Raw genomic sequence first — 25,917 nt, forward strand, 5'->3', positions numbered from 1 at the left:
AAGTCTTTTTTTCTATTAATCAGACCTTTGCAGAGGAGACAAACAGTGATGTTTACCATACACACACACACACACACACACACACCACAGAGAGGCCAGAAAACTTGGCTAGTAAGAAGTTCTTACCCTTTTTTCCGGCATACCAAGTTTCCAGGTTCTCTTTCTCTGCAGCTTCTAAAAGAACGGAGCAGCCTTTGATCACTCTGCTTACTATGCTATAGCTGTGGGGGCCAAGCCTCACTACAAAATAAATAAATAAATAAAAATCATCCTTTTCTGTTTTATGGAACCATAGGCAAAGCTTCACAACTTTTTTTTTTTTTTTTTTTTGAGACGGAGTCTTGCTCTGTCACCCAGGCTGGAGTGCAGTGGCCGGATCTCAGCTCACTGCAAGCTCCTCCTCTCGGGTTCACGCCATTCTCCTGCCTCAGCCTCCCCAGTAGCTGGGACTACAGGCACCCGCCACTTCGCCCGGCTAGTTTTTTTTTTTTGTATTTTTTAGTAGAGACGGGGTTTCACCGTGTTAGCCAGGATGGTCTCGATCTCCTGACCTCATGATCCGCCCGTCTCCGCCTCCCAAAGTGGTGGGATTACAGGCTTGAGCCACCGCGCCCGGCCAGCTTCGCAACTTTTTAAGATGCTGCCCGACGGGCTGCATGGGGAACCGAATTAACATTTTCCATCTCAGCTGAAGCAAAATACACATAACAAAACAGATACTACACCTCATTCGGCACCCGGTATCAACCTAGCAAGGCTCAAACTGTCTCTCTTTGGTCTCTATCATCTTTGATCCATTCAAGGTGGGGAGGGATGGCATCAATGAGTAGTCTCAGGGCAAGGCGAAAGCAGACAGTTACCCCTTAACAGTCAGGCCTGTTAAGCTTTTTTTTCAGAGCTCACTGACTGTGACCATACTTACAGAGGGGTCTCTGAGTTAGGCCTGCTGGACTTGCATCAGAAATTCCTTCAGAGATCCCCTCCACATATACAAACACACACACAAAGACAAGACGGACAGAAGGCCTTCCAAACCAGGATCCCTAACCAAGAATTCCAAGAGTATTCCTTCCAAACTATCCTCCTATTCTCTGAGAAATCTCCCCGAAATCCTACTGATTGAAGAGAAGTCCAGAACCAAGACTCTTCCTACTAATTAGGGAGAGCCAACCAAGACCCCTGAAGAAGCTGAACCAATTGGGAGAAGGAAAGGGGTGTTGGCAGCGCCTAGAATACTCACCAAATCAGATACCCATGGCTACAGCTGCAGACACTCCACGATGGGGCTACAAACAGACACTGTGATAAGGTTACAGTTACAGGCACCCCATGGTGGAGCTACAGACAGACACCTCGCCATGGAGCTCTAGTTATGGGACATCTCCCCAGGACAATTTCTCTATTGCAAAGTGTACTCCATACACATTGGGCTAGTAGTGCCCTGCCGATAGAGACGAAGCCAGAGTCAGCCCCCAGTCCAAAACTAGGCGACCGCTTGGGCTGGCCTCTGGATCCATCGCCAGACGGGGTGTACAGAACCAGGGGCAGGTAGCACAAGGGCAATCCTGAATGAGCCCCCAAATTTTTACCTGCTCAACTGGTTCATCATGCCCACTACCTACACAGAGCTGATTTATCAAGATGGGGAATTGCAATAGAGAGAGTAACTCATGCAGAGCCAGCTGTGCAGGAAACAAGTTTTATTATCACTCAAATAAATTTCCCCTAGCATTCGGGGATCAGAGGTTTTGGGGTTTTTTTGTTTGTTTGTTTTGAGATGGAGTTTTTGCTCTTGTTGCCCAGATTGGAGTGCAATAGCACAATCTCAGCTCACTGCAACCTCCGCCTCCCAGGTTTAAGTGATTCTCCTACCTCAGCCTCCCAAGTAGCTGGGATTATAGGCATGCACCACCATACCTGGCTAATTTTGTATTCTTAGTAGAGACAGAGTTTTACCATGTTGGCCAGGCTGGTCTTGAACTCCTGACCTCAGGTGATCCACCCACCTCAGCCTCCCAAAGTGCTGGGATTACAGGTGTGAGCCACCATGCCCCACCTTGGAGATCAGAGTATTTAAGGATAATTTGGTGGGTTAAGAGAGGCCAGTGTGTCAGGAGTGCTGATTGGTTGTGTTGGAGATAAAATCATAGAAAGGCAAAGCTGTCTTCTTGCACCAAGTCAGTTCCTGGGTGGGGGCCACAAGATCAGATGTACCAGTTTATCAGTCTGGTGGTGCCAGCTGATCCATCAAGTGCAGTGTCTGCAAAATATCTCAAGCACTTATCTTAGGTTTTATAATGGTGATGTTATCCCCAGGGGCAATTTGGGGAGGGTCAGTTTCTTGTAGCCTCCAGCTGCATGACTCCTACATTTCTAATCTTGTGGCTAATTTGTTAGTCCTACAAAGGCAGTCTAGTCCCCAGGCAAGAAGGAGGTTTATTTTGGGAAATAACTGTTATCTTCTTTGTTTTATTTTATTTTTTTTATTTATTTATTTATTTATTTATTTATTTATTTATTTATTTATTTATTTTTGAGATAGAGTCTTGCAGTGTCACCAGGTTGGAGTGCAGTGGTGTGATCTGGGCTCACTGAAACCTCCACCTCCCGGGTTCAAGCCTCAGTCCCATCAGTAGCTGGGATTACAGGCATGCACCACCACACCCAGCTAATTTTTTTGTAGTTTTAGCAGAGACAGGGTTTCTCCATATTGGTCAGGCTGGTCTTGAACTCCCGACCTCAGGTGATCTGCCTGCCTTGGCCTCCCAAAGTGCTGGGATTATAGGCGTGAGCCACTGCGCCGGGCCAGGTGAGTGAATTTTAAGAGCCCGGGGCTGGGAGGCCCGGGTCCTGGTCCCAGCTCTGCTCTGCCTTTCTGTATGGCTTTGGACAAGCCAGTGCAACTTCTTGAACCTGTTGCCTCTCATATAATAGGAACCTCCGCCACTTCTTGAAAACTTACTACAAGCCAAGGATTGTGATCAGGGGTTTCTATACGTCATCTCACAGTTCTATTTCATTTTTTTTGCTTCAGAGAGAAAGAAAACGCTCAGGAAGACTGAGTAACGTATATATAAGCAGGAGCTGGTGAGTGGCATAGGCTGGACTCGATCCAGTCCAGTGATTCTAACTCTAGCAACCCTGGTTTTTCCATTACACCATAGGGCGCGCTCTCCCCATTCCCCTGAGAGCTGGACATAGACTATGCCCTGCGCAGGCAGCCGTCCGCCTCCTGCAGGGAATGCTTGCTCCTGGGTGCACACACGGAACCCGCGACGGTGCGAGACCACGCCCTGGGGCAGCGAGCCTCAAGCCTAGCACAGGAGAGGGGCGCGGAGCTTCCTCGCTCCGCCGCGACACCCTTCCCGCGGGAGCCCCGCCCCCCTCCCTGATTGGCTGTCGGGAGCGAGGCGGGGCCTAGGGGATTGGCTGAGCGGCGTCCGCGGGCTGACGTGGCGGGCAGGCGTGTGGGTCTTGTAGCGCTGCTCACAGAAGAGTAGAGACGGCGGCGGCGGCGGCCGAACCCAGACTGACAGTGAGGCGCCGCACCCCGAGCCGCCGCAATGCCGCTGGAGCTGGAGCTGTGTCCCGGGCGCTGGGTGGGCGGGCAACACCCGTGCTTCATTATTGCTGAGATCGGCCAGAACCACCAGGGCGACCTGGACGTGGCCAAGCGCATGATCCGCATGGCCAAGGTGAGGCGGGAGCTCCCGGTACCTGGGATCCGGGCGCCGGGCGCCGGGCGCCGGGCGGGGCGGGGCCGCGGGGAGCCAGGGCCACACGGCTTCCCCAGCTGGGTACCCTGGTCCGGCCTCCTCCCGCCTGCCAGTTCCGTTTTAGGAATCCTTCGGATCCCTCTTCCTCACCCCGTCCACCACCCTCCTGACCTTTCTGCTCTACAGCAGCTGCCTCCTAACCCGACCTCTTTCCTCCCCGTTCTGGTGCTAGAATAATCTTTCCAAAACTCAGACTTGATCAGACCATTACCCCTGCCTGGCACCTTCTGTGGCTCCCTCCCGCCCGCTGGTAGAGTGGAAACCCTTTAACGTAGCCTTCAAGATTTTAATTACTGGGCCCCTTCCAGCCCGTCATAATTCTTCTCTGACATTCTTCAGCGGCACAGAGTTACTTTCAGGAATGACAGTTCCTGGAAGTTGCTGTGGTCTCTTCTCACCTGCCATTCCCTGTATGTGGAATATGAAGTGGTTAAAAGCCGGGGCTATGAGTTCAAATCTCGACTCCACCACTACTAGCTGTGTGAACGTGGGCTGGTTACTTAGCCTCCGTGAACTGTTTCCCCATTTGAAAGCGGGGCTTGATAATAACAGTTCTTTCCGCATGGAGTTGTTATGGGGATCAAATGAGATTCTCAGAGCTCTGAGCCCAGCAGTTGGCACATAGGAGTCGGTAAATGCGAGCTATTCGTGATACGATGTTTATAGCTTTCCGTGCTCCCTCTTCTCTTGGGACTGCCATATTCTTCATTACGACCCCAGCCCCCAGCATAAGGCCTGGCCTGCACTATGATTCTTTGGTTTAGAGGTAGCTCACCCCGTCTTTCCTTTCCCTTCATCAATGCTGCTCAACTGATTTTGTATCATTTGTGACAGGTTCTTTAAATGTTTATTTATTTGTCTATCTTAGAGATAGGGTCTTGCTCTGTCACTCAGGTTTTCTCTTATTGTTCTTTCTTTCTTTCTTTTTTGAGACGGGGTCTCTCTGTATCACCCAGACTGGAGTGCAGTGGCATGATCCCGGCTCACTGCAACCTCTGCCTCCCGGGCTTAAGTGATTCTCCCACCTCAGCCTCCCGAGTAGCTGGGACCCACAGGCGTGAACCACCATGCTGGCCTAATTTTGTTGTAGAGATGGGGTTTGGCCATGTTGCCCAGGCTGGTCTCGAACTCCTGAGCTCAAGCGATCTGCCCGCCTTGGCCTCCCAAAGTGCTGGGATTACAGGTGTGAGCCACCACCCTTGGCCCTTACTGTTCCTTTGGGACTGATTTTATGGAAACCTAACCACTGAATCATAAAAATACTTTACAAGAGTAACACTGCTAACATTTTTTGAGTGCTTACTCTACGAGATACTAAGCTAAATGCTGTACATGCACCATCTCATTTAATTTTTACAACAACCCAACGCCATGATGCTGCCGATTTCATTTTAAAGGCTAAGAGAAAATAAGTGACTTAGGCAAGGGCACACAGCTAGTATAATAAATACAGTAAGGGGTTTTTCAGTTTTTGCTCCTAAGCCACAGGGCTCCAGTCTTTCTTATGCAACATTGTTTTCTAGAGGGAAATTCCCACTCTTAATTTGAAGGAGCAGCCTGTTTTTCCTCTTGGAATGCTAAAGTTGTAAAAATATCTGGAGATACTGAAGAATATCTGGAGATATTGAAGCCATAGAAACAAAGCTATACTGACCAGGTGCAGTGGCTGATTCCTGTAATCCCATCACTTTGGGAGGATGTGGAAGGCAGATTGCTTGAGCTCAGGAGTTCGAGACCAGCCTGGGCCACATGGCAAGACCTTGTCTCTAATTCCATTGAGCTGGAATCTAGGTGGCTGCAGCCTTTAGGAAAGGGATCTGGTAAGCTTTGCTAGAGACACTGTGCAACTTTAGTCAGGTTAGTCTGGGCCTTGGGATCTTTATCTAGACAATGAGAGCTCTGTTGCCCAAGGTCACTTTCAGTTCTAATGTTCTTCGAACTTTCCAGCATCAAGTCCTGACCTTACCATCTTATGATTTGTCAAAGAGCAAGAATAGTGATCTCAGCACTGACATTTCTGGATCCAAGAAGTTTTTAATAGCATGAATACCTCTGTGTCTACAGAAATGGCAGTGAGATAGGACTTTAGTGGGTTTTAATTATTCTTTTTCTTGAGTAGGTTGTTTTTGTTTGAGACAGAGTCTCACTCTGTTGTTCAGGCTGGAGTGCAGTGGCACCATCATAGCTCATTGCTGCTTCAACCTCTGGGGATGAAGGGATCCTCCTACCTCAGCCTCCTGAGTAGCTGGGACTACAGGCATATGCCACCACGCCTGGCTAATTTTTACATTTTTTGCAGAGACAGGGTCTTACTATGTTGCCCAGGCTGGTGTTGAAGTCCTGGGTTCAAGCAATCCTCCCACCTTGGCCTCTCATAAAGTGTTTGGATTACAGGCATGGGCCACTATGCCTGACCTCTTGAGTGTTTTGTGTGTGTGTTTTTTTTTTAATAGCTTTTATAGTCAAACAATCCAGCTTTTATATTATTGTCTCTGCTCAGTAGAAGTCACCTAGGGGCTGGGGCATTTTTGTTTTTCTGCTTTTCGACATGTAACCTGTTCAAAGAAAATGTCATGGAAAACAGTGCCAGTGCAAAGCAGCTAAAAGCAGAGTTGCTATTGTTGAAATCAGAGAAAGAGGCACAGGGCACTGTCCCTGGATTTTCTTGTCCCTAAGAGGGCCTCATTAGAACAGTTTACATGTCCTGAAGGTAGCCCAAACTGTTTTTATATAGATGGAGAAACTGAGTCCAGAGCTGGGAAGTGACTTATCTAAGAGTTAGGGTCAAAGTTAAAACAGAATCGCCGGGCGCGGTGGCTCACGCCTTGTAATCCCAGTACTTTGGGAGGCCGAGGCGGGTGGATCACCTGAGGTCGGGAGTTCAAGACCAGCCTGACCAACGTGGAGAAACCCTGTCTCTACTAAAAATACAAAATTAGCCGGGCATTATGGTGCATACCTGTAATCCCCAGCTGCTCAGGAGGCTGAGGCAGTAAAATCGCTTGAACCCGGGAGGCAGAAGTTGTGGTGAGCCGAGATCACGCCATTGCACTCCAGTCTGGGCAACAAGAGCGAAAACTCCGTCAAAAAAAAAAAAAAAAGTTAAGCCAGAATCTTTCTTTACTAAATTCTCATCCAGTGCTGATTTTACTATTCTTTGCTGAGTTATATAACTTTAAATCTTCCTTAATTCTTTGATCCAGTATTTTTAATATTTACAATGCAAAACAAAGGAAAAAAGCCCCATTTTTTTTCTTTTGGCATGTTAAGAGAAAAAAATAGGGGGGGGAGTCTCCCATCTCCAAACAACCTTTTCTTCCTTTCAGACTTTCTTGCCTTTTCTGTTTCTCTTCCTTGGAGGTCCTTAAAGTCTCTGTCAATCTATGTTGTTTTTAAAGATGGTGATGTAGGCTGGGCGTGGTGGCTCACATCTGTAATCCCAGCACTTTGGGAGGCCAAGGCGGGTGGATCACCTGAGGTCAGGAGTTCAAGACCAGCCTGGCCAACGTGGCAAAACGCTGTCTCTACTAAAAACAACAAAAATTAGCCGGGCATCATGGTGGGCACCTGTAATCCTAGCTACTTGGGAGACTGAGGCAGGAGAATGGCTTGAACCCGGGAGGCACTGGTTGTAGTGAGCGGAGATCACGCCTTCTGCACTCCAGCCTGGGTGAAAGAGTGATACTCTGTCTCTAAATAAATAAATAAATAAATAAAGATGGTGATGTCATAGCAGTTGCCCCAGAATTTTTTTCTTTTTTTGAGAATCTGCAACAGTCACTGAAAGGTGTCCTAATGTGTGTTGTAGGAGTGTGGGGCTGATTGTGCCAAGTTCCAGAAGAGTGAGCTAGAATTCAAGTTTAATCGGAAAGCCTTGGAGAGGCCATACACCTCAAAGCATTCCTGGGGGAAGACGTATGGCGAGCACAAACGACATCTGGAGTTCAACCATGACCAGTACAGGGAGCTGCAGAGGTACGCTGAGGAGGTTGGGATCTTCTTCACTGCCTCTGGCATGGATGAGGTGAGTCCTCTGCTGCTCTGTCATTTGTCACTTTAGCAGACCAAGTGTCAGCAGGCAGCCTGGTGACTTCCGGCTTAGGGCCAGCTCCAGCCCTTGCTCATCTTTTCTGTTCCCAACTACTGGAGAGGCTAGCAGGCGCCAAAGCCCAGTGAGAATCTGTGGGAAGGATGCCATTGTTTTAAAAACAAGTTGTCTCTGGCCAGGCGCAGTGACTCACGCCTGTAATCCCAGCACTTTGGGAGACCGAGGGGGATGGCTCATCTGAGGTCAGGAGTTCGAGACCAGCCTGGCCAACATGGTGAAACCCCGTCTCTACTAAAAATACAAAAATTAGCTGGGCATAGTGGTGCGTGCCTCCCAGTTACTTGGGAGGCTGAGGCAGGAGAATCACTTGAACCTGGGAGGTGAAGGTTGCAGTAAGCCGAGATCACGCCACTGCGCTCCAGCCTGGGCAAGAGAGCAAGACTCCATTTCAAATTAAAAAAGCCAGGTGTGGTGTCTCACACCTGTAATCCCAGCACTTTGGGAGGCCGAGGTGGGCAGGTCACGAGGTCAAGAGATCGAGACCATCCTGGCCAACATGGTGAAACCCTTTCTCTACTAAAATACAAAAAATTAGCAGGGTGTGGTGGCGCACGTCTGTAGTTCCAGCTACTTGGGAGGCTGAGGCAGGAGAATCGCTTGAACCTGGGAGGTGAAGGTTTCAGTGAGCCGAGATCACACCACTGCACTCCAGCCTGGTGACAGAGCAAGACTCTGTCTCTAAATAAATAAATAAATAAATAAATAACAACAATAACACGTTGTCTCTGGAAGTAGAGGTCAGCCACACTGAAATCCCAGAGTCCCTCCAAGTTGTAGGGACACCCCCGCTGGGCCAGGTTTCTCCCAGTAGAAAATGGTCTGGAAACCAGGGGCTGGGTGCAGTGGCTCACACCTATAATCCCAGAGCTTTGGGAGGCTGAGCTGGAAGGATTGCTTGAGGCCAGGAGCTCAAGACCAGCGTGGGCAACATAGGGAGACCCTATCTCTACAAAAAATACAAAAGTTAGCCAGGCGCGCGCGGTGGCCGTACACCTGTAGTCTGGGAGGCTGAGTATTGCTTGATCCCATGTATTTGAGACTGCAGTGAGCCACGATTGGGCCACTGCACGCCAACCTGGATGATAGAGCAAGATCCTGTCTCTTAAAAAAAAAAAAAAATAGAGCAAGGAAACCACAATTCTGGAGTCTGCCCCTTGCTGACTAGCATTGACTGACTTGAGAGGGGGGACACTGGCACTGTCCAGAAGGGAATGGCTTATAGGATGGTCACCGGTGGTTTTTGGCTTGGCCAAAACCAAGCTGGTGCCAGGTCTCGGGTCCCGTCTGCTCTGTGACCTGCCTCCTTAGAATTCCTTCATGTGTTCTTTTAAATGTAAAAAAATTTTAGTTGTAAAAATAATATTACAGAAAGTTTCGAAAACAAGAAAAAGGGGAAAAAACTGACCCATAATCCCTCTATAGCAGTTCTTTTTACATATTTCCTCCTGAAGCCTTTTTATATGCTTGTTTTGTTGCCTGCTGGTACTATTTAGTGAACATTGAGTTCTGTGCCTGCTTGTTTCAGTTAACATAGCACGAACTTTTACCCCACCTTATGCTTAAATATTTTAATAGCAACGTAATACTTCTTTTGCTGCATGTACTATACTGTACCTAATCATTCCTCTACTTTTGGACATGGAAGTTATTTCAGTTTTTTTTTTTGAGACAGTCTCAAAAAAACTGGGGGAAGAGTATATAGGATTTCTCTGTGTTCTTTCTTACAGCTGCACGTGAATCTACCATTATCTCAAAATCAAAAGTTTAAAATTAAAAAAAGAAAAGTTTCCTCAGTTTAGTTTAATTTAATTTTTTTTGAGATGAGTCTCGCTCTGTCACCCAGACTGGAGTGCAGTGGCGTGATCTCGGCTCACTGCGACCTCCGCCTACCAGGTTGAAGTGATTCTCCTGTCTCAACCTCCTGAGTAGGCATGCACCACCACACCTGGCTATTTTTTTTTTTTTTTGGTATTTTTAGTGGAGATGGGGTTTCACTGTGTTAGCCAGGCTGATCTCAAACTCCTGACCTCAGGCAATCCACCCATCCCAGCCTCCCAAAGCGCTGGGATTACAGGTGTGAGCCACTGTGCCCAGCCCAGTTTTATTTTTTGTTGTTGTTTGTTTGTTTTGAGACAAGGTCTCACTCTGTCTCCCAGGCTGGAGTGGAGTGGCACGATCTCAGCTCACCGCAACCTCCGCCTCCCAGGTTCAAATGATTCTCATGGCTCCGCCTCCCGAGTAGCTGGGATTACAGGCACCTGCTACCATACTCAGCTAATTTTTGTATTTTTAGTAGAGATGGGGGTTTCACCATGTTGGCCAGGCTGGTCTCGAACTTTGACCTCAGGTTATCCACACGCCTCAGCCTTCCAACGTGCTGGGAGGCAGCAGATCTGATGCCTAGAGCAGTGTGCTTTCCACAGTCCCTCAGCTGCTGCTGCCTGACTGGCAGCCCAGGCTTCCCAGAGCATAGATTCTCACTGTGAATGCCTGAAAGCTCAACAGAGTCTCTGTATGCACCACGCTCGGTACCGGTTCAAGACTGAAGTTGGCTGGAGAGTCTCTGGGCCCAGGAGCTGCCTTGGGAGTAAGAGGATAGATTTTTTTTTTTTTAAACCTACATAAAAAACTTACTTAGATATATTGCTGATCTTCCATTAATTATTGCCCTGCAGCCTGGGGCAGAGCCCTCACTCTGCATCCAGTTTCAAATCTGAGACCTGGGTTTGCGCAAATTCAGTTTGAACTGGTGACATAGCAGTCTCCATTCAGAAAGGAATAGGTCTTCTATTGTCTATCAACAACAGAACCAAAGGGACATTGTTGTATTAATTCTTCTGGGCGTACTCACGGCCTGGGGAGAGTTTCTGAGATTGTATGTGGCCTCCTCTAAAGAAACAGGATTGTTTTTCAACAGACTAATCACAATGTTTAGCTTCTGGTTAAATAATATTATTCTTTTAAAGTATTAGTCACTCCTGGTGCTTTTTTTTTTTTTTTTGAGACGGAGTTTCATTCTTGTTGCCTAGGCTGGAGTGCAATGGTGCAATCAGGTCTCACTGCAACCTCTGCCTCCTGGGTTCAAGCAATTCTGCCTCAGCCTCCCAAGTAGATGGGATTACAGGTGCCCACCACCACGCCCCGCTAATTTTTTTTTTTTTTTCGTATTTTTAGTAGAGAGGGGGTTTCACCATGTTGGCCAGGCTGGTCTCAAACTCCTGACCTCAGGTGATCCACCCTCCTTGGCCTCCCAAAGTGTTAGGATTACAGGTGTCAGCCACCGCATCCAGCTGCTTTTTTTTTTTTTTCTCCCCCTGGAGACAGGGTGATACGGTTTGGCTGTGTCTCCACCAAAATCTCAACTTGAATTGTATCTCCCAGAATTCCCGCGTGTTGTGGGAGGGACTCAAAGGGAGGTAATTGAATCATGGGGTCTGGTCTTTCCCATGCTATTCTTGTGATAGTGAATAAGTCTCATGAGATCTGATGGTTTTATCAGGGGTCTCTGCTTTTGCTTCTTTCTCATTTTCTCTTGCTGCTGCCATGTAAGAAGTACCTTTTGCCTCCCACCATGATTCTGAGACCTCCCCAACCAGGTGAAACTGTAAGTCCAATTACAGCATACAGCCTTCCCCAGAGTAATCACTTTGAGAAGCACTTTCATTTGGAGGACTAAGTCCTAACCTGTTTGTTAAAAATAATTAGGCTTAGTAGTTTTGTCATCCCTCCTCCTCCTTAGTTGCTTCCCCAGGACACAGTTTTCCTAAAACTTGACCTTACCTAGTGTTGAATCCATAGTAGGGAGAAATGTTATGTGGGCATTTCATTGCAGTGACAATTAAAAACAATAATAACCAATCAGAGTAATGAGAAGCATATGAAGGCGGTTTCCAAAGTGTGGTTCGGGAACCCCTGGGGGATTCATGAGCCCTTTCAGGAGGTCCACAAAGGCAAAACTATTTCCATAATGATACTCAAATGTTATTTGTCCTTTCCATTGTCATTCTCACAAGTATATAGTGGAGTTTTCCAGAGGCTAGGTGATGTGTGATGACATTATTCCTTTGGCAGTGGCTAACCTAATGGAAGGTGTGTTGCGTGTTTTTTTTTTTAAAGAACAGTTTTATTGACACACCATCCAATTCACCCAATCGAGGACACAATTCAGTGGTGTTTAGTAATATTTACAGAGTTGTGCAACCATTAACACAATTACCGTTAGAACAGTTTTTATCACCCCCAAAAGAAAAGCCACCCATTAGCAGCACTCCTCAGCTCCCCCAATTCTCCCAGGCCTAGGCAATGACTTATCAGGGTTTTTTTGGGTTTTTTTTTGAGACAGTCTCTTGCTCTGTTGCCCAGGCTGGAGTGCAGTGGCGAGATCTTGGCTCACTGCAATCTCCATCTCTCAGGTTCAGGCAATTCTCCTGCCTTAGCCTCCCAAGTAACTGGGATTGCAGGCATGCACCACCCTGCCCAGCTAATTTTTGTATTTTTAGTAGAGACAGGGTTTCACCATGTTGGCCAGGCTGGTCTTGAACTCCTGACCTCAGGTGATCCACTTGCCTTGGCCTCCAAAAGTGCTGGGATTATAGGTGTGAGCCACTGTGTCCGGCCTCAAATTTTTGTCTCTATAAATTTGCCTATTCTGGATATTGCATATAAATAGAATCATACAATATATGAGTCTGACTCATATTTCATATAACTTTCATATAACATTGTGTTTTCATTTATGTTGTAGCATATATCAGTACTTTGTTTCTTTTTTTTGGCTAACTCATAATTCAGTTTTACGGCTATACCACATTTTATTTACCCTTTTGTCAGTTGGTGGACACTTGGGTTGTTTCTACTCTTTGGCTATTATCTTTGGCTATTAAGAATGATGCTGCTATGAGCTTTTATGTACAGGTTTTATATGGACATGTTTTCATTTCTCTTGGGTATTATACATATGAGTGGAATTGCTGGGTTACCTGGTAACTCTATTTAACTTTTTTGAGGAACTGCCAGACTGTTTGCCAAAGCGGCTGCACCATTCCCAACAGCAGGGTTTGATGGTGCCAGTTGCTTCACATCCTTATCATTTGTTATTACCTCCTGATACTAGCCATCCTAGTGGATGTGACATGGTGTCTCATTGTGGTTGTGATTTGCATTTCTCTGATGCATCTTTTCATATGCCTGTTGGTCATCTGCGTATCTTCTTTGGAAGAATGTTTATTCAGATCCTTTGTCAGTTTTAAAAATTGGATTATTTTTCTTTATATATTCTTTTGAAATTTAATTATTTTTTCATGTATATCCTTCCAGTGAATTGTCTTTATATATTTTAAGTACAAGTCCTCAAGTCCTTTATCAGATAAATGATTGTAAAAAGCTTTAGTCTTTGGGTTGTCTTTTCCACTTTCTTTTCTTTCTTTCCTTTTTTTTTTTTTTGAGACGGGGTCTTGCTCTGTTGCCCAGGCTGGAGTGCAGAGTGGTGCAATATCGGCTTACTGCAACCCTGGCCTCCTGAGCTCAAGCAATCTTCCCACCTCAGCCTCCTAAGTAGCCAGGACTATAGGCATGTGACAACAGACTCAGCTAATTTTTGTAAGACAAGGTCTCACTATGTTACCCAGGCTGGTCTCAAACTCCTGAGCTCAAGCGAACAGCCTACCTTGGCCTCCCAAAGTGCTGGGATTACAGGCATGAGCCACCATGCCTGGCCCTTTTTCACTTTCTTGATAGTGTCCTCTGAATTACAAACATCTTTAATTTTGATGATGTCCAAATTATCTATTTTTTCTTCTGTGTTTGTCTATTTATGTGGTTTAAAATTTTCTCATTTATTTTTATTTTTGAGACAGGGTTACACTATGTCACCCAGACTAGAGTGCAGTGGTGTAATCTCAGCTCAATGCAACCTCCACCTCCCAGGTTCAAGCGATTCTCATGCCTCAGCCTCCCGAGTAGCTGGGATTACAGGTGTACAACACCATGCCCAGCTAATTTTTTTTTTTTGTATCTTTTGGTAGAGATGGAGTGTCACCTTGTTGGCCAGGCTAGTCTTGAACTCCTGACCTCAAGTGATCTGCCTGCCTTGGCCTCCCAAATGCTAGGATTACAGGTGTCAGTCACTTTGCCCAGCCAATTTTAGCTTTTTTTTTTTTTCTTTATTTCTCAGTTTTAAACCACAATGTGATATCACTGCACAGCTGTCAGTATGGTTAAAGTAAAAAGTGGTTGGCTGGATGCAGTGGCTCACTCCTGAAATCCCAGTACTTTGGGAAGCTGAGTTAGGAGGATCGCTTGAGGCCAGGAGTTCAAGACCAGCCTGGGCAACAATAGCAAGACCCGATCTGTTTAAAAAAATAAATAAATAAAAGCCAGGCATTGTGGTGTGTGCCTGTAGCCTCAGCTACTTGGGAGGCTGAGGCAGGGAGGCAGGAGGCTTCCTTGAACCCAGGAGCTTGAGGCTGTGGTGAGCCATGATTGCACCACTGAACTCCAGACTCCAGCCTTGGCAACAGAGTAAGATCCTGTGTTTAAAAAAAAAAAGTGATAACACCACATGGTGTCAAGGATACAAAGAAAATAGGTCATTCATATATTGCTGATGGGAATGTAGAATGATCCAGTCACTCTAGAAAACAGTACGGCAGTTTCATTCCTTCTTTTTAAAACAGCTTTATTGGGACATAATTCATGTACTGTACAATTCAGCCACTTAGACTGGGAGTTTCTTGTAAAGCTAGATAATGTGTTTATCATATGATCCACCAGTTGTCATTTGGTAATTTATCCCTAAAGAAATGAAAACTTTGGCCGGGCGCGGTGGCTCAAGCCTGTAATCCCAGCACTTTGGGAGGCCGAGACGGGCGGATCACAAGGTCAGGAGATCGAGACCATCCTGGCTAACCTGGTGAAACCCCGTCTCTACTAAAAAATACAAAAAACTAGCCAGGCAAGGTGGCGGGCGCCTGTAGTCCCAGTTACTCGGGAGGCTGAGGCAGGAGAATGGCCTGAACCCGGGAGGCGGAGCTTGCAGTGAGCTGAGATCCGGCCACTGCACTCCAGCCTGAGCAACAGAGCAAGACTCCATCTCAAGAAAAAAAAAAAAAAAAAAAAAGAAATGAAATGAAAACTTAACATTCATACAAAAACCTGTATGTGAGTGTCATTACAAATTTTATTCTTAGTAGCTCAAAACTAGAACAAGCAAAATGTTCTTCAGCGGGCGAATGGTGAAACAAACTGTAGTACATGGGTACCATAGTGTATTACTCAGCAATCAAAAGGAATGAACTATTTTTTCTTTTTTTTTAAGACAGAGTCTCACTCTATCGCCCAGGCTGGAGTGCAGTGGCACAATCTCGGCTCACTGCAACCTCCGCTGCCCAGGTTCAAGGGATTGTCCTTCCTCAGCCTCCTGAGTAGCAGGGATTACAGGCACACACCACTGCGCCCAGCTAATTTTTGTATTTTTTGTAGAGATGGGGTTTCACCATCTTGGCCAGGCTGGTCTCAAACTCCTGACCCACATCGGCCTCCCAAAGTGCTGGGATTACAGGCGTGAGCCACCATGCCCAGCCAGGAATGAACTATTGATGCGTGCAGCAGCCTGGATGCATCTCAAGGATATGATGCTGAGTGAGAAAGCAGCATACACAGAAGGGTGCATACTGTACGATTCTGCTTCCATAACATTCTGGAAATAACAGAATTATGAGAATGGAGGACAGATGGGGAAGGGGATGTGGTTATAAAGGGGTGACGTGAAGGATCCTTGTAGCAGTGGCATCATGGTACCTTCTGTATGGTGACCGTGGCAGTGGTCACATGAGTCTGTGCATGGGGTAAAATTGCATAGAATTAAATATAGGCATACATAAATGAATACATGTAGAAATGGTGAAATCTGAATAAGATTGGTGGACTTTGTCAACGTCATTCACCCAGTCATGATATTATACTATAGTTTTACAAGACATTACCATTGGGGGAAGAGTATATAGGATCTCTCTGTATTCTTTCTTACAGCTGCAAGTGAATCTACCATTATCTCAAAATTCAGTGTTTAAAATTAAGAAAAGATTCTGCAATTTTATTTTATTTTATTTTATTTTATTTTATTTTATTTTATTTTTTGAGATGGAGTCTCGCTGTCACCCAGGCTGGAGTGCAGTGGCACAATTGTGGCTCACTGTAACCTTCGCCTCCCAGGCTCAAGCAGTTCTCCTGCTTCAGCCTCCCAAGTTGCTGGGACTTCAGGCATGTGCCACCATGCCCAGCTAATTTTTGCATTTTTAGTAGAGACAGGGTTTCACCATGTTGACCAGGCTGGTCTTGAACTCCTGACCTCAGGTGATCTGCCCGCCTCGGCCTCCCAAAGTGCTGGGATTGTAGGTGTGAGCCACCATGCCCAGCTTTAATTTAAAATGTTTATTTATTTCACTCTGTTGGCCAGGCTGGAGCGCAATGGCACGATCTTGGCTCACTGCAACTTCTGCCTCCTGGGTTTAAGAGATTCTTGTGCCTCAGCCTCCTGAGTAGCTGGGATTATAGGTGCCCGCCACCACACCCAACTAATTTTTGTATTTTTAGTAGAGATGGGGTTTTACCATTTGGTCAGGCTGGTCTCAAACTCCCGACCTCAGGTGATCCACCCACCTTGTCCTCCCAAAGTACTGGGATTACAGGCATGAGCCACAATTTTAATTTTTTTAATTTTTAATTCAGTAAATATGAATAAGTAAACCCACATCAAAAAGAAAAAAAGATCTGTAGACTCTTTAGTAACTTTTTTTCATTTTTTGAGACAGAGTCTTGCTCTGTTGCCCAGGCTGGAGAGTAGTGGCACAGTCATAACTCATGGCTCACTGCAGCCTAGACGGCCCAGGCTCAAGCGATCCTCCCACCTCAGTCTCCTTAGTAGCTGGGACTACAGGTCCACACTACCACGACCAGCTGATTTCTACATTTTTTGTAGAGACAGGGTCTCCCTATGTTGCCCAGGCTGGTCTTAAACTCCAGGCCTCAAACAGTCTCCTACCTCGGCCTCCCAAAGTGCTAGGATTACAGGTGTAAGCCACTGCTTCTGGCCTCCTCAGTAATTTTTAAGAATCTAAAGATGAAAACATTTGGGATCCCATGCTGAATGCTGTTTACACATACCCCAGGTGTGTGGTGTGTACCCTGGCTCTATGATGATGGCACGGCTATATGGTACACACCTCAGCTGTATGGTACATACCCCTGACTGTATGATGCACACCCCAGCTCTATGGTACACACCTCTGCTATGTGGCCCATATGTGGGCTATATGGCCCTGTGGCCAAGTGAATGGACTCTAGGGTCAGATTTTTAAGTTTGAATATGGCTCTGCCTATCATTTCTGGTATATCCATGTGGAGGTTATTTAACCTCTTTGTGCCTGTTTTCTTCAGTTGTAAAGCGGGCTTCGTAGCAGAACCCATCTGGGAGGGAAAGTGAAGATTAAATGTGATGGTTAATATAAAGCATAGTACACAATCAGTATTGAGTGTTAGTCACAATTAAGGAATGCAACCCGGACTAAGGGCTGGGACATCTGGGTGCTTGCCCTGACTTTGCCCTCAACTCTCAGTGTGACCTTGGGGAGCCCCTTCCCTGCCTGGGCCTCCATTTCCTTTTCTGTGTGTGACCCAGCTGCCATCCAGCGACTCTCCCTATTCTGATGTCCTGAGTCCGCACAGAACCAGGGAAGATGTCATCAAGGTGACTGGCACCTGGAATGGGGACTTTTCGGCTTCTGTCCACGTTTCCTGGAAACGCAAGCTCCCTGAGCTCCTGGATCTGACCTAGGGGAAAGGTGCCTCCTTGCCCTGTGAGGCTGCCGAGGCGGAGTCACTTATTTAGGCCGTGCCCTGCAGGTGGCATCAGTTGAGAACCTGGAGTGGTTGGGTGATAGGGAGGAGTCAGTCTGGTGTTTGTAGCGGGGCTTCCCTCTTGGTTTTCCTTCCCTCTGCTCCCCAGGCAGCCCATTTGCTTGGTGTCTGGGATGTGTGTTTTAGAGCCAGGCTCTCTGAGCTCAGCTCCTGGTGCTCACACTCTGTGTGGCTTGGGCTCCTCATGTAACCTTGGAGCCACAGTGGCCCCCCATCTGTAAAAACAGGATTGTTAAGATGCTCCTGGGGCTATCTGCAGGATTCAGGGAGTTAAGCCCGTGGGGTGTCAGCACAGGGCCAGGTCTGCACTCACCCAGCGATGGCTGTTCTGTTGCTTAGAACCCTTTGGAGTTTTTCAGCTTCAGCCTATTTGAGCAGGTAGGTTTCTCTGGATGAGGAATGCCATTTGTCCCTAGCTAGTCCCCTGCCTGACCTAGGGCACAGGCAGTGAGGGGAAAGTGCGTTTTTTTTTTTTTTTTTTTGAGACGGAGTCTCGCTCTGTTGCCCAAGCTGGAGTGCAGTGGCATAATCTCTGCTCACTGTAACCTCTGCTTCCCAGGTTCAAGCAGTTCTCTGCCTCAGCCTCCTGAGTAGCTGGGACTACAGGCGCCCGCCACCACTCCCAGCTAATTTTTGTATTTTTAGTAGAGATGGAGTTTCACCATGTTGGCCAGGGTGGTCTTGAACTCCTGACCTCATGATCCACCCACCTCAGCCTCCCAAAGTGCTGGGATTATAGGCATGAGCCACCGTGCCCCGCAGGAAAGTGCGTTAAGAGCCTTTACAAGAGTTAATTTACCTTGCCGTCTGTCAAACTGTTGGAGGTAGAATGGTTCCTTGTTCTGCATTTACGTAGCAAGTGGCTCCCAGTATTTACCTACCCTAACTTCCTTATAGAAACAGGCATTTATTGAGTGCGTATTTTCTCCACACTGTATGCTGTTCTAGGGCGTTCTCTGTGTGCTGAGGAAAGGTTAAGGTGTGACAGAATTTTATTAAGGCCAAGAAAACTGTCAGGGCTTCTGGTTGAAAGTTGCACCAAGCCTGTGGAACTCAGGTGAAACAGCAGAATGTCTTTAGTCTAAAAGGAAAGTTCTTTTGAGAAGGCAAATGGAAGTCATGACCAAAGAGGTGACTCCTGAGGGACATGCTCCCCTCACACACAGTGGCCATCCCAGCAGAGCCGCCCTTCCCTCCAGCACCTGCCTGTGTCCCAGGCACAGTGCCCTCTGACAGGCCGCTGCCCTGAGGCCAGCCCAGCCTATTTGTGGCTACACCCTTCCCCTGACTCCCTGTTCTCCCCAGCTCATCACCGTGGGCTTTTTTTTTTTTTTTTAAGACGGAGTCTTACTCTGTCACCCAGGCTGGACTGCAATGGTGTGATCTTGGCTCACTGCAGCCTCCACCTCCCAGGTTCAAGCAATTGTCCTGCCTTAGCCTCCTGAGTAGCTGGGATTACAGACACATGCCATCACGCCGGCCTAATTTTTGTATTTTTAGTAGAAGCGGGGTTTCATCATGTTGGCCAGGCTGGTCTCAAACTCCTGACCTCGTGATCTGCCCGCCACGGCCTCCCAAAGTGCTGGGATTACAGGCATGAGCTACTGTGCCTTGCCTGGGCTTCTTTTTTATCCTGCAGGGTCCAAAAACTGACGGGAAATTGGGGGGACTTTAGAAAAATCTCAGCTCTACTCCTCTCTTTCCTTACCCCTGACTCAGATCAGCGGTTCCCAGAGTGTCCCACAGGACACAGTACAGAAAGGGGGTTCTGTGGGCACGTGTTGTCCACTCTCATTCATTAATTTAGAATCAATAAAGGGTTTTTTTGGTTTGTTTTTTGTTTTGTCACCCTGGCTGGAGTGCAGTGACACGACCTCAGCTCAGTGCAGCCTCGATCTCCTGGGTTCAAGCAATCCTCCCACTTCAGCCTCCCAAGTAGCTGGGACTGCAGGCACATGCCACACGCCTGGCTAATTTTTATATTTTTTGTAGAAACGGGATTTTGCCATGTTGCCCAGGCTGGTGTCAAACTCCTGGGCTAAAATGATCCTCCTGCCTTGGCCTCCCACAGTGCTGGGATTACAGGCATGAGCCACCGTGCCTGGCCAGAATTAAAAAAGTTCTGAGTCGAGTAAGTTTGGGAAACACTGGGTTTGGAACTCAGCTAAGTTGATTTTCTGGGACCCTCAGAAGGCATTAAGGCAGGGTAGTGTTTCTCCCAAATGAGGCGATCCATGGGACCCATTTCTGCATGTTGAACTCAGCTGGGAGCCAGAGGAGAGTTGTACATGGCTGAGCTCCCTTCAGACTCCCACAGACTTTGTGCTATGGGGCAGGAGGGAGAGAGGAGTGCTGAGGCTGCCGGGCTGCATGGAACCCCAGATAGAGAGGGAACCCGATAGCAGGGTGGGAAGGCTAGGGGAAGTCAAGGAGTCCCTGGAGAGAAAGGGGTCACCAGTTGCTGACCGAGCCTGTAGTAGCCCCTAGGCACAGCGATACTGTCTTAGGGCTGAAAGAATCTTCCAGATTTCTCAGATTCCCTTTGCAGGATGGCTCTGAGTGGCAGTTTTCTAAATGGCCACTGGGTGGCGCTGGCTTCCCAAGAGGTGGCAAAATGAGGCGCCCCTTCCCTTTCCAGCAGGAATTGGCCTTTTTCCTTACCTGAAAATTATAGAATTCCATGCAGATTTTACAGCCTCTGTAGTAAGCTTCTGCAAAGGTTTTTTTTTTCTGCACTTGTCCCCTCTCCTTGCCCCTGGTCGCTCTGCCCCCTCTTGAGGGGGTTCCTGCATCTGTTTATGCCCTGGAGGGCCACACCACACTCCCACAAGGTGAACATTATACAAAAGAAAACTCAGTGGAAGATTCCTTCTTTAAACAGAAAGCAATCTCTTCATCTGCCAAATGGAGTGAGAAGGGTAGGAAAATTAGACTTTATTCAAAAAATATATTTAAAACTGATGTTTTTTCAGTCCTGTCTTAGGGCTAGTTAGCAGTGTTAGGAGACACAAACAGGAAAGAGTGAGGTAGAAAGGTATGGAAGGTACTGGGCATGGTGGCTGAAGCTTATAATCCCAGTGCTGTGGGAGGCCAGCGTGGGACAACTGCTTGAGGCCAGGAGTTTGAGAACAGCCTGGCAACATAGCAAGACCCCATCTCTACAGCGAATTAAAAAAAAAAAATTAGCCACATGTGGTGGCACGTGCCTGCGGTCCCAGCTACTTGGGAGACTAAGGCAGGAGGATTGCTTGACCCCAGGAGTTTGAGACCAGTTTGGGCAACATAGCAAGACCCTGTCTCTACCAGAAAAGAAAAGAAAAAGATGGAAGGGGAAAGGAGAAGAGTTAAAAATAAAGCAGAGAGGAAGAGTAGTAAGAACAGTGAAGGAAGGGAGGAAAGGGAGGGAGGGAGGAAGGAAAGAAGGGAGGAAAGGAGGGAGGAAGGGGAGGTAGGTCGGTTGGTCGGTCCTAGACCAATCAGAGTTTGCATTTCATTTTAGCAACATCCCTGGGAGAAGGAAAGATTTGTGTGCACGTGATCAAGTGTGAGAAAGTCATTAAGCCCTAATTTATTTCTGAGTCACAGGCATCATTTTAGAACTAAGATATTTGGAACCATTCAGACACTGATTTTTTCGACTTTTGATTTCCAACTTCAATTCAAAACAGAAGGACTCAAGAAAACTTTTGAAGGTGATGCGTATGTTTATTACTCTGTGGTGATGGTAGCAGTAGTATATACTTAAGTCCAAACTCACCAAATTACATACATTATGTGCAGCTTTTAGTATATCAATTATACCTTATTGAAGCTGGAAAGAAATAATAAAAGGTTTTTGAGTTCTTATAATTTGACAGCAACCTGAGATTTTACTCTTATAACTTATGATCCACTGATTCCTTCAGCAAGCATTTGCTGACATTTACCAGTTTCCTGAGTCTTGTTGATGAATACTAGAGAAGGATGTTGAAGAGCCCTAAATAGGTAACCTCAGGCAGTGACGTTATATCTGAAAACGTGACTGAGGTTCACTTTTCTGTGGGCAGCGTGCTTTGAGGCCTGAAAGGGCTCGGGCTGAATGGGCCCTGCCAGCCATGGATCCTTGTATAAAGGCTGGGTGAAAAAATGCTCCATTTTCCCCCTTTCGCCAAGGATTGAAATAGCCCCTTTTCCCACATGTTTGGCCGAGTAGAGGGGAAAGCCTTTGAGGCTATTCACGTTTTCACTGCCCGGTTTTCTGGGTTAGGATTAGGTCATGACTGTTTCTTATTTGTTCATTTGCCCTTGGGCCCCTGGGGCAGGTAGGGTTTGGCCAGGTGAAAGATTCTTTTCTACATTTTTTTTTTTTTTTGAGACGGAGTCTCGCTCTGTTGCCCAGGCTGGAGTGCAGTGACACGATCTCAGCTCACTGCAACCTCTGCCTCCCAGGTTCAAGCCATTCTCCTGCCTCAGCCTCCTGAGTAGCTGGGATCATAGGCACCCGCCACCACACCCAGCTAATTTTTGTATTTTTAGTAGAGATGGGGTTTCACCATGTTGGTCAGGCTAGTCTCAAACTCCTGACCTCAGATGATCCATCCACCTCTACCTCCCAAAGTGCTGGAATTACAGGCGTGAGCCACTGCACTCAGCCCTTTTCCAGATTCTTGTCACCAGCAAAGACCAGCACCAAATGTTGTTTGTTGGACTAATGGATGGGTGGATGAGAATGAATGTTTGCATTTGAATGAAATGACTGAGAACAAATCTTTGCCCGCTTTCAAGTTGTTGAGAGTCCCTCTGCTGCTTAAGAGGAGTTTTTCTATTTGCATGTTATTCCTCGCCTGTCATGACAACAGTGTTTTTGAACAATGGTGAAAAGGAGCTCCCTCTTTGATTTTTGTAGATGGCAGTTGAATTCCTGCATGAACTGAATGTTCCATTTTTCAAAGTTGGATCTGGAGACACTAATAATTTTCCTTATCTGGAAAAGACAGCCAAAAAAGGTAAGTGTCTAATTTTTGACATAAAATCCAAGGGAGTCCAAACCTTCATATGTTTACTCCCCTCATGGTGGCCCACTTTGAGGCAGATTTCATGAAGACAAATTTTAGAAGCCTCTTTTCATTTTTTTTAAAATAGAGACAGGGTCTCGCTATGTTGGCCAGGTTGGTCTTGAACTCCTGGCCTGAAGCAATCCTCCCATCGTGGCCTCCCAAAGTGCGAGGATTACAGGCATGAGCCACTGTGCCCTGCCAGAAACCTCTTTTCAATGAGCCTGTACTTCCACTTTTTGTATGCTAAGTTGAAAGAAAATAAATTAAGAATATGACAGTTTTTATAAGACATTTAAAAAATTTTTTAAGAATTTATTTATTACTATTATTTTTTTATAGAGACAAGGTCTATGTTGCCCAGGTCGGTCTTGAACTCCTGGATTCAAATGATCCTCCTACTTTGGCCTCCCAAAGAGTTGGGATTATAAGTGTGAGCCACTGCACCTGTCCTAGAAAATTTTTTAATGAAAATGTGTAAGAAGGATATGACAGTATATATAAAACCTAGTATGGTGATGCATACCTGTGGCCCCAGCTACTCTGGAGGCAGAGGTAGGAGGATTGCTTGAGTTTGAGACTGCAGTGGGCCATGATCATGTAAAGTCGTTTTACAACATGAACAATGTCATTTGATCATCTTAACACCCCTAGGACTGAAACAGGTCTGATTATGATGCTTGATACTTATTTCATAGGGGAGGCTTTTGAGACTCAGAGACAGACAGTGCTCTGCCCAGGCACAGCTACAAGTGGCAGCTCTGCACCTCACACTCACTCACACTCTTGAATCAGCACTCATTGTACTGTACTGCCATGGTATACAACCTGTTAATCAGATGAGATACTCATTTTCCTCTTGAAAGTGTGAAATTCCTCTGCCTCTTTAATTCAGTTCGTTTTGCTCAAGAACACTGTCTGGGGGGCAGAGGGGAGCCCACCTTCCCTGTGGCCGAGGGCAGGAACCCAACAAGCTCCTCTCTGTTCCCCCACAGTGGCTGGCACAGTGTTTTAAGAGATGTCTGTGGAGTTCAGTTGAATGATGAGACCAGCAGTTGGGATGTGTTGGGGAGAGTCAGAACCTCTAAAGAGAAAGTGCTGATGGTATTGGTGCTGGATTACTCAGGTCGCCCAATGGTGATCTCCAGCGGGATGCAGTCGATGGACACCATGAAGCAAGTCTATCAGATTGTGAAGCCCCTCAACCCCAACTTCTGCTTCTTGCAGTGTACCAGCGCATACCCACTCCAGCCTGAGGACGTCAACCTGCGGGTCATCTCGGTGAGCAGGACGGGGGGGTTCCCTTCTCGGGCCATTTACTATGGGAAAGACGTAGTCTTTTTTATAACCAAAATTCTAACAAACCATGGCATACTTTATAATTTGAACATCCTTTGACAGTCTTGCTGTTACTAAATCAAATTAGAGCTAAACAGTTGAGGAAGCACATACATTCTAAAGAGGGTGACTATAAATGAAATTTTCTTGGCCAGGTGCGGTGGCTCATGCCTGTAATCCCAGCACTTTGGGAGGTTGAGGTGGGCAGATCACCTGAGGTCAGGAGTTCGAGACTAGCCTGGCCAACATGGTGAAACCCCTTCTTACTAAAAATACAAAAACTAGCCAGGCATGGTGGCGCCTGCCCATGGTCCCAGCTATTCAGAAGGCTGAGGCAGGAGAATGGCTTGAATTCAGGAGGCAGAGGTTGCAGTGAGCCAAGATCGCACCAGTGCACTCCAGCCTTGGTGACAAAGTGAGACTGTCTCAGGAAAAAAAAAAAAAAATCTGTCAACAGACATTTGGGATGGTTTTACCTTTTGGCTATTGTGAGTGATGCTGCTGTGAACACTAGCGTACAGATAAATATTCATCTTTTTTCATACTGAGTTATAGGAGGCCTTCTTGAAACTTACGACTTTTTCTGCTTTGTTATTTGCTGGCTCTCTTATTTTCTAATTCTTAGCATCCCTGAGGCTCAAACTAATTACAGTGACAGCCTTGAGGGAAATTACTCTCTCCCAGGATTTTGCCTACACAGTCATTTCATAGATGGTGAAGTCCAGTCCCAAGTCGGGAAGCCTAAGATCCCACAGCAGCTTGGTGGCAAAGCTGGAACTAGAACCCGGGCATGTCCCCTTAGGCCTTTGTCTCTTACTGTCTCATGCCATCTCTCTCAGTTCCTCCTGTAGCACTGGAAATTTAACTTCATTCAAAAATATGTAATTATCATTAAAACCATTATAGTAACATTAATGGAATTCTGTCTATCCATCCATACATACTTAGAATCCTGATATTGCAGTTGTTTTCCTTTTATATTTTCCTTTCAGCATAGTATTTGATATTGCTTTTCCCATGGTATAAGCTTTCTTACATGTTGCTATACAGCCATTAACTTTTAAAAAGTTAGCCTTTTTGAAAACTGACATTGCTCCTTTTAGCTAAACTTTCTTTACCTACACTTTTTTTCTGTTTCTGCTTCACATATACCTTATCTAAATCATGTTATTTTTAAAGCTTAAAAATGATTTCTGTGAAACATGTAATGTCAAAAGTAAACATCCCCTGCACTCCCATCCCACAGAGATTCCGATAATTAACAGTTTAGTAGACGTGACCCGTTATTTTCCCTTTCAGTGTATCTCTGTCCCCACTCAAGGTGCTGTCATGTCCTTTCTCTTGACACTACACATTGCAGGAGTTATTCTGCCAGCCTATCCCATCTTGGGCCTGCACATAGTACGGCCGTTTGAATTTCCAAACTTAGCAATCCGCACTCCATCACACACCCTTAAGCCTGTTTTTCAAGGCCTTTGCCACCTAACCCTCCTAATCTTTTGTTAAACCCCACCTGAGGCCAGATGATGTGGCTCACGCTGGTAGCACTTTGGGAGGCTGAGGCAGGTGGAGCTTAAAGCCAGGAGTTCGAGACCAGCCTGGCTAACGTGGCGACACCCCTTCTCTACTAAAAAATACAAAAATTAGCTGGGCGTGGTGGTGGGCGCCTGTAGTCCCAGCTGCTCGGGAGTCTGAAGCAGGAGAATCGCTTGAACCCAGGAGGCAGAGGTTGCAGTGAGCCGAGATC

At 46.5% G+C, this 25,917-nt stretch overlaps 2 protein-coding genes across 6 annotated transcripts in view; one reads left to right on the plus strand and one right to left on the minus strand.

Annotated features, from left to right (window-relative positions):
• Positions 1 to 25,917, plus strand: part of NANS (N-acetylneuraminate synthase) — a 39,970-nt gene that overhangs the window by 11,149 nt on the left and 2,904 nt on the right. Inside the window, exons 1-4 of one of the 2 annotated variants that reach the window (XM_031654344.1) lie at positions 3,170 to 3,695; positions 7,585 to 7,800; positions 22,685 to 22,784; positions 23,959 to 24,113. In XM_031654344.1, coding sequence (XP_031510204.1) covers positions 3,564 to 3,695; positions 7,585 to 7,800; positions 22,685 to 22,784; positions 23,959 to 24,113 — 603 coding nt within the window. In that variant the 5' untranslated portion in view covers positions 3,170 to 3,563. Of the gene's footprint in view, positions 1 to 3,169; positions 3,696 to 7,584; positions 7,801 to 22,684; positions 22,785 to 23,958; positions 24,114 to 25,917 lie in introns of those variants that run through there. The other variant, XM_031654345.1, reaches the window with a different exon arrangement.
• Positions 7,798 to 25,917, minus strand: part of TRIM14 (tripartite motif containing 14) — a 56,791-nt gene continuing 38,671 nt past the window's right edge. Inside the window, exon 7 of one of the 4 annotated variants that reach the window (XM_017949706.2) lies at positions 7,798 to 7,956. The gene's annotated coding sequence lies outside the window, so the exon portion shown is untranslated. Of the gene's footprint in view, positions 7,957 to 15,396; positions 15,718 to 22,661; positions 22,763 to 24,038; positions 24,152 to 25,917 lie in introns of those variants that run through there. The other 3 variants (XM_021927334.2, XM_031654343.1, XM_009188444.4) reach the window with 3 other exon arrangements.

The sequence above is a fragment of the Papio anubis genome, chromosome 13, assembly GCF_008728515.1.
Source record: "Papio anubis isolate 15944 chromosome 13, Panubis1.0, whole genome shotgun sequence".
NCBI classification, from domain to species: domain Eukaryota; kingdom Metazoa; phylum Chordata; class Mammalia; order Primates; family Cercopithecidae; genus Papio; species Papio anubis.